Genomic DNA, 14,497 nt, shown 5'->3' with positions numbered 1-14,497 from the left:
CTAAAAAAGCGTGTGCAAGCAAGGAGGCCTACAAACCTGACCCAGTTACACCAGCTCTGTCAGGAGGAATGGGCCAAAATTCACCCAACTTATTGTGGGAAGCTTGTGGAAGGCTACCTGACACGTTTGACCCAAGTTAAACAATTCAAAGGCAATGCTACCAAATACTAATTGAGTGTATGTAAACTTCTGACCCACTGAGAATGTGATGAAAGAAATACAAGCTGAAATAAATAATTCTCTCTATTATTGTGACATTTCACCTTCTTAAAATAAAGTGGTGATCCTAACTGACCTAAAACAGGGAATATTTACTAGGATTAAATGTCAGGAATTGTGAAAAACTGAGTTGAAATGTATTTGGCTAAGGTGTATGTAAACTTCCGACTTCAACTGTATATCATAAGGCCTTTCTTTGAGGGGCCTAGTTACAACCTAATGCACTGGTCTGAAACTCCTGATTTACAGGCCACATCAAGCCTGTAAGTCACATAATGCTGGCTTGCAAAGTGATGTGTAATTCCTATTGGAATCCAGCCAGGGTGAGGATATCTTTTAATTGCCTGCAACCTGCATTGAGAATGACTGCCAGGGTAGGGAAGATTGATTATTGAGTCTACCTAAAGCTTATAAATTGGATCAGCCATCTCAGTAAGGGAAAAAGTTAAACTACTAACAGATTGGATTTATTTTGAAAAATGTTTGTTATTATGTTTGTGTGGTAGGGATGTAACGATTCACAGATATGCATCGGTCCCCGGTTCAAATGTTTAAGATACAAGTGCATTGGTAAAGGTGCTTCGACAAAGTATATGTTTTTTATTTTTAATACATTTGCAAAAATTTCAAAAAATCTGTTTTGACTGCATTATGTGTGTAGATTGATGTGTGTAAATTAACTTTAATAATGGAACACTAGTAACTTTAATAATGTTTACAGACTGCTTTACTCATTTCATATGTATATACTATATTATATTCTACTGTATGCAATGCCACTAAGACATTGCTCGTCCTAATATCTCTATATTTCTTAATTACGTTCTTTTACTTTTAGATGTGTGTATTGTTGTGAATTGATAGATATTACTGCACTGTTGGAGCTAGAAACACAAGCATTTCGCTACACCCCCAATAGCATCTGCTAAATATGAGTGTGTGACCAATAACATTTTATTTGAAGTGAGCTAAATTTTAAAAAGTTTGTTGAGTAAAATTACAAATGTATGTTTGCTCAAAACCACGCCCACCCCGTTCAAGAACAATTCGATATGTATTTAGATACACGGGCCCGATGCAGGAACGATACGTTTTAGTTTCAAACGATTCGGTGCGATTCGATTTGATTAAAAAAGTGTTAGGGCTAGTAATGTATCAATATTTATCTTTTAAAATGATCTATGACATAGCCAATGAATATATAGCACAACTTTGGATTTCACCCCATCTCATAATCAAATGGTTCAGACCTTAAGGATGTTTTGACCAACTTAGAGTGAGCTTCTCTTCTTCTCCCGCTACGACCATGCAGTCCGGGTAGCAAAAGTGATTGCTGTCCTCCTTATGAAATTAGCAACTTTACCCTGTATATGTAAAAATGACCATATATAAGTGCATTCGGAAAGTATTCAGACCCCTTGACTTTTTCCACATTTTGGTATGTCACAGCCTTTTTCTAAAATTGATTAATTTAGCAGATGTTATTGGGGGTGTAGCGAAATGCTTGTGTACCTAGCTCCAACAGTGCAGTAGTATTTAACAATTCACAACAACACACACACATCTAAAAGTAAAATAATGGAATTAAGAAATATATAAATATTAGGACGAGCAATGTAGTGGCATTGACTAAAATACAGTAGAATAGAATACAGTATATACATATGAAATGAGTAAAGCAGTATGTAAACATTATTAAAGTGACTAGTGATTCCATGTCTATGTATATGGGGAAGCAGCCTCTAAGATGCAGGGTTGAGTAACCGGGTGATGGCTATTTAACAGTCTGATGGCCTTGAGATAGAGACTGAAAAACAGGTTCTCGGTCCCAGCTTTGATGCAGCAGTTTGTTGATTCAACGTACAATTGTAAGGCAACAGCTGCAAAAGGATTATGAATTTCCTCAACATTTGGGCATATAGCTGAACCAACATACAGTGTTGCCTTCCAAAGGCAAACATGAGTTAGTAATTCGACTCAACAAGTTTTTATACTCACCACGAGCAAAGTTTGTTGAGTGAAACTTTTTTTGAACACGCATTAGCTGAATTTGGTGTCCTTTCAAAGTCTACCCAACTCAGAATAACGCTGATTGAGCAATTGGTTAAATTGGCTTTTTTACAGTGTAGCATTCTATAGCATGAGAAGAAACCCACTGTGTTCCCAAAGAGGCCCCTTCCCGTAAGCACTCCACCTTCTTCCCCCTAGTGTCAATCACACACACACACACACACACACACACACACACACACACACACACACACACACACACACACACACACACATAAACGTCAAACACACACACCTAACCCACCTGCCTACCCCACCCCAAACATTCTCCTTTACAATGCAGACCGTGCCAAAACACACAGGCCGTAGCTGTGTAAAACAACCTTGTAAAATGGGCAGAAAATAAAATAAAATCCCAGTCACAGCCAAGGTGCAAAGCATGAAAAAGCTGATGAGAAGATGAAAAAAAATCTGCATCTGAAAAAACACGCGTACGAGTCAACAGGCCATTGAAAGGACTCCTGGGTAATTTGATCGCTCTTTATGGGGTCTGAGGTAATGTGAGGGGAAGAGAGGCGGGTCGGGAAGGAGGGTGGGCTGCTCGTGGTGAGAAGTGTGTGTGTGTGTGTGTGGGGGGGGGGGGGGGGGTTGTGTGGCCTGCGTTGTATGAATCACCTTATTCAGGGTTTGTGAGCATTCACTTTCTCTCTTCGCTCTCCCTCTCCCTCTCTTTCATTCCCTCTCTCTCTCTCCCTCCCTCTCGCTCTATCCCTTTCTGCCTCCCTCCCCAGCTCCCTCCATCCGTCCTCACGTGGCTGGGTCGGCCAGTAACCCGACTCTCACCTGACACCTCTCCGGGGGGGGGGGTTTAGGGGAGACGGCTGCTCCACACACACACCACCATACACACACAATCACACACACACTCCGCCAGCATAGCTAGCTCTCTGGGACTTGTTAAACCCCTTATTCATCGGCCTTAAGGACTCCCTCCCTCATATTCACCTGTAGTCTCTCACCTTTGACCCCTACTGGCCAACGACCATCCCTTCTAGAATCTCAGGCTATTAACTTCACTATGTTGTTCATCTTTGAACTTGAACTATTGCACAGCCCTGAACTGCGGCCTCGAGTAACAATATCAGAGTCCCGCCAGCCACTCTCAAATGCACTATAGTCAACCAATAGTTTTATTCTGGTGTTATGGGGAGACTGGCTGCATTGGCTTAAATCAGGTGCCAAGTCCAACAAAAGCATGTAGTCATTGCATCTTCACTAATGTGCTATGATATGATATATTATATGCTATGTTACTGGTATGACGTTCTATGATAATATACACTGAGTGTACAAAACATTAGGAACACCTTTCCATTCCATTTTTGGCCAGCAAGGAAAACGCTATGTCTGGCGCAAACCCAACACCTCTCACCATCCCGAGAATACCATCCGATGTTTTTCCATCGACAGGGACTAGGAAGCTGCTCAGAATTGAATGAATGATGGATGGTGCTAAATTTTTATTTAATTTTTATTTCACCTTTATTTAACCAGGTAGGCTAGTTGAGAACAAGTTCTCATTTACAACTGCGACCTGGCCAAGATAAAGTGAAGCAGTGCGACACGAACAACAACACAGAGTTACACATGGAATAAACAAGCGTACAGTCAATAACACAATAGAAGAAAAAAAAGTCTATATACAGTGTGTGCAAATGGCGTGAGGAGGTAGGCAATAAATAGGCCATAGTAGCGAAGTAATTACAATTTTGCAGATTAACACTGGAGTGATAAATGAGCAGATGATGATGTGCAAATAGAGATACTGGTGTGCAAAAGAGCAGAAAAGTAAATAAAAACATATGGGGATGAGGTAGGCAGATTGGGTGGGCTATTTACAGATGGACTATGTACAGCTGCAGCGATTGGTTAGCTGCTCAGATAGCTGACGTTTAAAGTTAGTGAGGGAAATATAAGTCTCCAGCTTCAGCGATTTCTGCATTTCGTTCCAGTCACTGGCCGCAGAGAACTGGAAGGAAAGGCGGCCAAAATAGGTGTTTGCTTTGGGGATGACCAGTGAGATATACCTGCTGGAGCGCGTGCTACGGGTGGGTGTTGTTATCGTGACCAGTGAGCTGAGATATGTAGCAAGGGCCAGCCAACTAGAGCATACAGGTCGCAGTGGTGGGTGGTATAAGGGGCTTTGGTAACAAAACGGATGGCACTGTGATAGAATACAGGGAAATTCTTGAAGGAAACCTGTTTCAGTCTTCCAGAGATTTGAGACTGGGACGGAGGTTCACCTTCCAGCAGGACAATGACCCTAAGCATACTGCTAAAGCAACACTCAAGTGGTTTAAGGGGAAACATTTAAATGTCTTGGAATGGCCTAGTCAAAACCCACACCTCAATCCAATTGAGAATCTGTGGTATGACTTAAAGATTGATGTACACCAGCGGAATCCATCCAACTTGAAGGAGCTGGAGCAGTTTTGCCTTGAAGAATGGGTAAGAATCCCAGCGGCTAGATGTGCCAAGCTTATAGAGACTGTAAATGCTGCTAAAGGTGGCTCTAAAAAGTAATGACTTTGGGGGGGGGTGAATAGTTATGCACACTCAGTTTTTTGTCTTATTTCTTGTTTGTTTCACAAAAATACATATTTTGCATCTTCAAAGTGGTAGGCATGTTGTGTAAATCAAATGATAGAAACTCCCCCCCCCAAAAATCTATTTTAATTCCAGGTTGTAAGGCAACAAAATAGGAAAAATGCCTAGGGGGGTGAATAATTTCACATGCCACTGTAATGTTTGGTATACTCAGTGTATAATAATATATGCCATTTAGCTGACGGTTTTATCCAAAGCAACTTACAGTCATGCATGCAGACATTTTACATGCGGGTGGCCCCAGCGGAATCAAACCCGCGACGCTTGGTGTTGCAAGCGCCATGATCTACCAACTCAGCAACACAGGATCTAACTGTAACTATAGGTCTCTGTTATGGTAACCTTCTCTAGCTGATGCTATATGATGTATTTCCAAGTTTGGGGTTTGATTCCTGCATGGCCCCTCTGTACTGTAAGTTTCTTTTGATAATAAATGTATGCCTACCAAACAACCATATTGTATTATTATTAGTTAGAGAAAGGCTATGACCAGGGCTGGTTGTGGTCCTACCTGTCTGCGGTCTATGGTCGTCTTGTGGTCGTGGTGTGTGGGGCTGATGACCGAGGCTTTCCAGCTTCTGGGCCATTCTCTGTAGCTCTCTCTCCACGGACCGCACCAAGCCCTCCTGGTCCTGCCGGAGACTGGGTGACCACACAATCACGCACACACACACCCACATGAGACTCACCAGGAACATGTAGTTTCAGTGCTGTGTGTCTGATATAATGTTGAATTTATGTATTGAATATCCAATAACATTATTTTAACTACTTTGTCTGAGTGTGGATGTGTGTTAGGAGTGTAGATGTACCTTTGCAGAAGGTTGGTAAGTTCCTCTTTAGCAGGCTGGGGAGCGTCTCTCTCCCTCGCTAGCCGCTGCACCTGAGAGCTCAGAGCCTCTAAGCGTAGAGCCAGTCTTCGCACGCTGTTACCATGGTGACCTGGGGGATGATTGACAGCACAGAAAGTTGATATTATACACTGAGTGTACAAAGCATTAGGAACACCTGCTCTTTCCATGACATTGACTGACCAGGTGAATCCAGGTGAAAGCTATGATCCCTTATTGCTGTCAGTTGTTAAATCCACTTCAATCAGCGTAGATGAAGGGGATGAGACAGGTTAAATGATTTTTAAGCCTTGAGACAATTGAGACATGGATTTTGTATGTGTGCCATTCAGAGGGTGAATGGACAAGACAACATATTTAAGTGCCTTTGAAGGAGGTATGGTAGTAGGTGCCAGGCGCACCGGTTTGAATGTGTCAACAACTGCAACACTGCTAGGATTTTCATACTCAACAGTTTCCCGTGTGTCTCAAGAATGGTCCACCACCCTAAGGACACCCAGCCAACTAGACACATTTGTGGGAAGCACTGGAATCAACACGGGCCAGCATCACTGTGGAACGCTTTCGACACCTTATAAAGTCCATGCCCCAATGAATTGAGTAGGTTCTGAGGGGAAAAGGGTGTGCAATTCAATATTAGGAAGGTGTTCCTAATGTTTTGTACACTGAATATATGTATATAGCCAGGATCTATTCCGTTACCATGTGACCTGCGTCTCTCTTTCTTTGGTCAGGTCACATGGTCAGGGGAAATCCTGGCCCTGATCTGGTAACATACTGTATTGCACAGTAAAATAGCGCATACTCATTGAATATAATATTCACATCCTTTTTCACAGTCCATGTTATAATGGCACAGTGAGAAATACACTGAATTCTGAGACATGGACAAATAATGGCATTAATCAAACATTCCAAATGGAAACCCCTGTATGGACCACCTGTACACACATCATATTGTAAATGTCATAGCCAATCAGGCCCTGTCCTAAAATAAAATATAAGATTACATCATTATCATCAACAGATTACGTAACGCCATCTATTTTAGTTGAATTGAGTGATTATGGTCGTTCATTTTCCATATTACATGCACCTAGTGCGAGGATGTTAATTTATTTTTTACAGTGAGACTGAAATGTTCAACATGCCTATTTTAGGACAGATGGCAAAGAGTCATAATTCCTGGCATGAAAATATTGTTGGAGTGGTAACTGGAGCTCTTCACATAATTACACTATTCTCACGTGACTTTGTGGTTTACACACACACACACACACACACACACACACACACACGCACGCACGCACGCACGCACGCACGCACACACGCACGCGCGCGCGCAGGAACGACACACGAGCATACACACACACACAAATAGAGACACACATGGGCACACACACCCACACACATAGACACACTCCTAAACATAAGTGAATGTTTACACAGACGCCATAACGGGTAACGCTGGCCCTTGACTCAACTTGATGACATCACCCTCAGAACTAAAGTCATATTGAGGTCAGGTTCATTTCATATCAGTCAGAGATGCAACTTTTACTGTAAGACACTGCCCATCATCATGTGTAGTGCTCTTTGTACACTATGCTCTAGCGTATGCCAAAACACATTGCAACATGAGTGGTCTCAATATTGATGCCTTGTATGAAACTAGGCCACTTGAATTCTCTGCTGGATCCCCCCCAAAATGTGGATGACCTATGCTCCCAACAGAAGGTAAAAAGAGTTTACAGTGAGAGAAAGTACTTACTATGGCACAATAAAAAGAGGTGATTTAGAAAGAACACCCATGATATATTATACTATACTGAATCTACCATAACTACGTCCTTTTACAAGCATTTTTTTGGTTTTCAGGCTACACGCCTACATGTTCCAAAAGTGTTCTTTAAGCTATTCCCATAGGATAACCATTTTTGGTTCCAGGTAGAACCCTTTTTTGTTCCAGGTATAAACACAACATGTAAAGTGTTGGTCCCATGTTTCATGAGCTGAAATAAAAGATCCCAGAAATGTTCCATACGCACAAAATAGCTTATTTCTATCAAATGTTAGTCTTAAGTTTGTTGACATCCCTGTTAGTAAGCATTTCTCATTTGCTAAGATAATCCATCCACCTGACAGGTGTGGCATATCAAGAAGCTGATTAAACACCATGATCATTACACAGGTGCACCTTGTGATGAGGACAATAAAAGGCCACTCTAAAATGTGCAGTTTTGTCACACAACACAATGCCACAGATGTCTCAAGTTCTGGGGGAGCGTGCAATTGGCATGCTGACTCCAGGAATGTCCACCAGAGCTGTTGCCAGAGATTTGAATGTTCATTTCTCTATCATAAGCCGCCTCCAACGTCGTTTTAGGGAGTTTGGCAGTGCGTCCTACCGGCCTCACAACCGCAGACCACATGTAACCACACCAGACCAGGACCTCCACATCCGGCTTCTTCACCTGTGGGATCGTCTAAGACCAGCCACCCAGACAGCTGATGAAACTGTGGGTTTACACAAGCAAAGAATTTCTGCACGAACTGTCAGAAACCGTCTCAGGGAAGCTCATATGCGTGCTTGTTGTCCTCACCAGGGTCTTGACCAGACTGCAGTTCGGCATCTTAACCGACTCCTGTCGGCAAATGCTCATCTTCAATGGCCACTGGTACGCTGGAGAAGTGTGTTCTCCACAGATGAATCCCGGTTTCAACTGTACCGGACAGATGGCAGACAGCGTGTATGGCATTATGTTGGCGAGCGGTTTTCTCATGTCAACGTTGTGGACAAAGTGCCCCATGGTGGCGGTGGGGTTATGGTATGGGCAGGCATAAGCTACGGACAACCAACACAATTGCATTTTATCAATGGCAATTTGAATGCACAGAGATATCGTGATGAGATCCTGAGGCCCATTGTCCTGCCATTCATCCACCGCCATCACCTCATGTTTCAGCATGATAATGCAAGGCCCCATGTCGCCTGGGTCCTGGACTTTCTGACGGGCCGCCCCCAGGTGGTGAGGGTAGGAAACAACATCTCCACCCCGCTGATCCTCAACACTGGGGCCCCACAAGGGTGCGTTCTCAGCCCTCTCCTGTACTCCCTGTTCACCCACGACTGCGTGGCCATGCACGCCTCCAACTCAATCATCAAGTTTGCAGACGACACTACAGTGGTAGGCTTGATTACCAACAACGACAAGTCGGCCCACAGGGATGAGGTGAGGGCCCTCGGAGTGTGGTGTCAGGAAAAAAAACTCACACTCAACGTCAACAAAACAAAGGAGATGATCGTAGACTTCAGGAAACAGCAGAGGGAGCACCCCCCTATCCACATTGATGGGACAGTAGTGGAGAAGGTGGAAAGTTTAAATTCTTCGGCGTACATATCACGGACAAACTGAAATGGTCCACCCACACAGACAGCGTGGTGAACAAGGCGCAACAGCAGGAGGCTGAAGAAATTTGTCTTGTCACCAAAAACACTCACAAACTTTTACAGATGCACAACCGAGAGTATCCGGTCAGGCTGTATCACCGCCTGGTACGGCAACTGCTCCGCCCACAACCGTAAGGCTCTCCAGAGGGTGGTGCGGTCTGCACAACGCATCACCAGGGGCACACTATCTGCCCTCCAGGACACCTACACCACCCGATGTCACAGGAAGGCCAAAAAAATCATCAAGGAAAACAACCACCCAAGCCACTGCCTGTTCACCCCGCTATCATCCAGAAGGCGAGGTCAGTACAGGTGCATCAAAGCTGGGACCGAGAGACTGAAGAACAGCTTCTATCTCAAGGCCATCAGACTGTTAAACAGCCATCACTAACATTGAGTAGCTGCTGACAACATACTGACTCAAATCTCTAGCTACTTTAATAATAAAAAAGTGGATGTAATAAATGTATCACTAGTCACTTTAAACAATGCCACTTTATATAATGTTTACATACCCTACATTACTTATCTCATATGTATATGTATATACTGTACTCTATATCATCTACTGCATCTTGCCTATGCCGTTCGGCAATCACTCATCCATATATTTATATGTACATATTCTTATTCATTCCTTTACACTTGTGTGTATAAGGTAGTTGTTGTGAAATTGTTAGAATACTTGTTAGATATTACTGCACGGTCGGAACTAGAAGCACAAGCATTTCGTTACACTCGCATTAGCATCTGCTAACCATGTGTACGTGACCAATAAAATTTGATTTGATTTGGTTCTTCAAAGGGTTCTCATATGGGGACAGCCGAGGAACCCTTTGAGGTTCTAGATAGCACCTTGTTTCTACGAGTGTAGACATAGACCGCCCACTATAACGGTCTCTAGCCAAACATACTGTAAAACAAACATCACATAATGTCGTTTGTTCCACTTCCACTCAATGCCTCTGGCTGACCTAAAGCAGTAGTCCTTTTCCTTGTTTGACGAACCCCATGGTATACATAATAAGCGTACAGCAACCTAACCAACCAGACTGCAGCAGACGGCCAGAAAAACAAGTCAACCAGGGGCGTAGTAAAAAGTAAATGTGTGTTTAAGAGGCCTGTCAGTTGGGCTTTAAGGGGCTATTTGGGAGGGCCGATCAAGGACTTCCTGATTGAGACATTAGCATTTGCACAAACGTAGAGTGGTCTATAAAATGTTGGGCTGGCCTGGCGCTGAATAGCTAGTATTGAGCAAACGCGGTAATCGGACAATAAAATAGTACTGTAATATTTTGGGCTAGGGTGTCGGTGGTGTGGGGTTACCGGTGTGTGTGCGTATACACTGGTTATAGACCCACAGGGAGGTTGTAGATGTGGGGTCCGGGGGTCTGAGGATAGGGGTTAAACAGAAACCCCTTTGGGATTGGCTATCTACCCAATGACACATACAGGAAGGAACCCTATGATGGTGATGTCACCCCCTATCCACCCCTGCCTGTTTACTCAGCTGACAGTTACTGCATCACTCCTCACCAACCATAGGACTACAGGAAGGAGTGGCAAAGAGAGAGAGAGAGAGAGAGAGAGAGAGAGAGAGAGAGAGAGAGAGGAGTCCACACTAGAAAATATCTTAACACAGGTGTCAGCATAGTTCTCAGTCATGTAAAGCATTTCACTATCTAATCTACTCCTCGAAAGAGTAGGACCATAGAAATACAGTATAATGGACTGTAGATTATATTTCTATGCTTGGGACACTTACCCTGTTCCTCGGGAGACCTCCCTGCACCTGCCGGGTCCTCTCTGGTCATCTCTGGAGGCACCCAGAGGCTCTGCAGCAGCAGGGTGAGCAGAGAGACAGAAAGACACAGCACCAAGCAGCCACTGGAGACAGACAGGAGGACAGACGGACATGGGTTAGCGTTGGGTTTAGCAGAAATCATCACTACACTAAACTAACTACCTCTACTAGTAATGTAATTGCAATGAACTTATATTTAGCTTCGACTCATGGTATCATATTGTGTATCATGTAGTGCCACGTAGGAGGGGTACCAAGTTTGCCCTAAAGTCATGTAATTCGTTGTGGTGATCTCCGTGTAGTCTCAGTTTGTCCTGCACTGAGCACATTGAGAAGAAGAGGGAATTAACTTGTTCCATGGACAGACTTCAAGTAAGAGCGGTTCTCTTTGTCATAACAAACAGCTGGAGAGTGACGTGCTGTCATGGCGTGAGAGCGACTTGAGCAAGCGACTCCTTTGGGGTTTGGGTTTTTACTGGGGCAGAAGAGGACTGGGCTTTTCGTTGGAGCAAATCGGCTACGAAGAGTGTGTTCCAGAAGTGAAACGCACTCGGGCCAAGCCAAACACACGGCCAAACTCAGCACTCAAGCCGATTCAATTCAATTGAATTCAATTGTATTAGTAAAGCTCTCCATATAGAGAAATCTGTCAAAGAGATCTCAGCGACTGGCCCAGTTATTTGCGAAAACAACATCCACTATAGGGCTACCAGCGACAAAGAAAAAACTTGAAAATAAGAGTTACAGGATGATACCATGTAGTTCAACACTTAGTAAATCCATTGTTTGTGGGTCCAACAGTCAGTCAAGTCTACATTATAGTCCATTTACCGTACGTTCAGTCAACTCCTGATAAGTGCGATATAATGCATGTTTGTCATGCCAGTTACACTCATGCCGATATCCAGAGATCTGAACACTTATCAGATGTGTGAACTATTTATAAGGAGTCAACCGTATTCCTACACAGTAGATCTAGTCTTAATCAATTGTTAGGCTTTTGGGATGAGCCCTTACCTCCGGGGTCGCAGTGTAAAACGCATGATCCAGAGTCAAGATGTGGGCCTGACTGTCAAAACAGAAAATCATACATTAGAAGAAATAAGAATTATTATCAGTCAATAGTGCAATAACTTGGAAAAAGAAACGCAGAGATGCTGCCTCTGGTAATCTTTTTTTTTTTTTTTTTCCACTGTTCTCAAAAGTGAAGATAAGGCAGATAGGGTCAAAATGGTTTCCTTTGTGTAGAAGATCACCATTCAGTCCAAAACACCACATCACGGACAGTTGGATCATAGTTTCCATTTACACTGATGGGAATATATTAATCCCCTTCCATATTCAGTCATAGTTTTGACGAGGCGTAAAAGTGGCTCAACGTGTGCCTTTGTGTTTCCTATTGAAAGTTAATGATACACTGATAAATGTCACAAACTGTGCCAATACTTCAGTCCCTTTGTTTTGTTACTCTGTGTGGTCTATAAGCCAGAGTTATAAAGACATTGGAACAGCTAGGCGTACTCACCGATTCAGCGCAGACACACACACAAACACACACACAGACCACACAAACGCTCTAAGGCTCCGTCACGACCGGGCGGCAACCTCCTCCATCGCTCCCTCTTTCAAAAAAGACCTGATAAAAAAAAAGCTGGAGAAAACGCGGGACTGGAAAGTCTCATTTGTTTTTTGTCTCTTTCCCTCCTTCTCTGGCCTCCTTTTCTCTGTCCCTAGGCCTCTGGGTACGCATCCTGCGGTTGTCAAGGAAACCTGATTCCCCTCTTGAGAACACAATACCCATGGTGCTGCTGGGGCCTTTCACAGATACAATAGAGCTCACGCTATTGGGTGACACGGCCTCTTTCAGCCCTACCGCCCAGAATAAAAAGCCCTATTTGTGAATGGAAACACAATTGAACTAGGGAATCTACTTGCTACTCCAGCCTATTTGAATGTCTTAGAGGGCACATTATGAAATTGAACACATAAATTAACTAATTTCATTGTCAAAAGCAAGCAAATAAGATAAACACAACGTTGTGCCTTATGATAGGCTTGCATATCAATAATACTTCTCTCTATTATTCCAGTTTACTCACACACACACACATACACCACACACACGCCACTTCAGGTCGCACACATAAGACTTTTGAAGGACATCTGGCCTTAGAAATACCAGAGGAGAAGAGTTTAGACTGCAGGAGACAATTAGTAGTTGGACAGATATAGCATGTGCAGTTCTTCATGCAGCCTGAAGAGGGCAGCCTAGTCCCAGTTTTGATAGGCCTATTTCCTGTTGTAGGTTGGTAATGATCCTTTAGGTTATTTTTGTAGGGGAAACTCAACTACCATTGGAATGAGAAGACTAAAGATTATATCCCTTTCAGTTTGTATCCACATGTTTAAAGTTTTTAGTGTAATGAAATAAGGAAATTAAACTAATGTCCCATTACCACCCTCCCCTGATCGGAGGACAACTTTATCAATGTCACTTTAATGTCACAGGGTCTTTATAGTAGGTATAATATGGTCATTGTGACAATTGCACACAAACTGGTAATGCAATTAACATTGAACGTCTTTAAGTTCAACTTGGCAAACAAACATCTCACTTAAGTACGTCCGACCTTGACATCAGCACTTGACGTCACACTTTTCTTCGAACACTGCAAGGGTGTGTGTGTGCACGTGTACATGTTTGTGTGCGTGTGTACGTGCCTGCATGTGTGTGCGCGTGCCTGCCTTCCATAGGTGTGATGTCACAGTGTCGGAGCGGAAGGATTTGATGAGCATAAACCCCCCATAAGCTTGGACCTCAAGGCTTACTGGCTTTAGATCCATCTGTCTGTCTCTCTCTCCCCACCTCAATCTCTCACCAAACAGTGGTATTCTCTGCCCAATCAAATAGCTCTGAGGTTAAAGCGTGCTATAGGCTGAGGGTCGGTGTTTGTTGTGCTTGTATACAGCACTAAATGTACTGTAGCCCTAGCGCGATAGTCAGCGTCCTATGGATTAGTGTACCTCACATGATATGAATGTTGTCCACTCCTACAGTCATGTCTGTTGGACTGATGCCAGCAGCTGACATGTAACAAAGGCTCCATTAACCAACTCCATGGTCATAGAAAAGCTGGCTTTGAGACAGACAGGACAGGGTAGACCTGAAAAGACAGGTAAACACAACAGAATTATACAAAGAGTAGAGAGGGAGTACTGTTGTGGACAGTGTATTTATTCTATGTCATCATTGTGAGTCATATGAGTGGGTTATCATCCACAAAATACCGTATGTCTAAGGTCTTCTCAGAAAAACACATGATGGAGTGGACATGGCGTGGACATTTGGCAATTTGTTTTTTCAGGTTTCATCACACACATAGGCCTACGGGTCAGATTGTTGTTGTTGCAAGAACACCAAATGAAGAAATGAACAACATAATGAGAGAATACAAAGCAAAAATATAAGGCCAGAACCATATTGGAGTGGCAATG

The 14,497-nt window shown here is 43.3% G+C and overlaps 1 protein-coding gene across 2 annotated transcripts in view; it reads right to left on the bottom strand.

The window, feature by feature from the left end:
- Positions 1–14,497, bottom strand: part of LOC129855747 (alpha-1,6-mannosylglycoprotein 6-beta-N-acetylglucosaminyltransferase B-like) — a 41,074-nt gene that overhangs the window by 25,346 nt on the left and 1,231 nt on the right. Inside the window, exons 2-6 of one of the 2 annotated variants that reach the window (XM_055923752.1) lie at positions 14,027–14,166; positions 12,020–12,071; positions 10,964–11,085; positions 5,709–5,838; positions 5,408–5,538 (exon numbers count right to left, since the gene is read on the bottom strand). In XM_055923752.1, coding sequence (XP_055779727.1) covers positions 5,408–5,538; positions 5,709–5,838; positions 10,964–11,085; positions 12,020–12,045 — 409 coding nt within the window. In that variant the 5' untranslated portion in view covers positions 12,046–12,071; positions 14,027–14,166. Of the gene's footprint in view, positions 1–5,407; positions 5,539–5,708; positions 5,839–10,963; positions 11,086–12,019; positions 13,028–14,026; positions 14,167–14,497 lie in introns of those variants that run through there. The other variant, XM_055923742.1, reaches the window with a different exon arrangement.

The sequence above is a fragment of the Salvelinus fontinalis genome, chromosome 1, assembly GCF_029448725.1.
Source record: "Salvelinus fontinalis isolate EN_2023a chromosome 1, ASM2944872v1, whole genome shotgun sequence".
Taxonomy (NCBI): domain Eukaryota; kingdom Metazoa; phylum Chordata; class Actinopteri; order Salmoniformes; family Salmonidae; genus Salvelinus; species Salvelinus fontinalis.
This window is presented reverse-complemented; position numbering and strand designations above follow the sequence as displayed.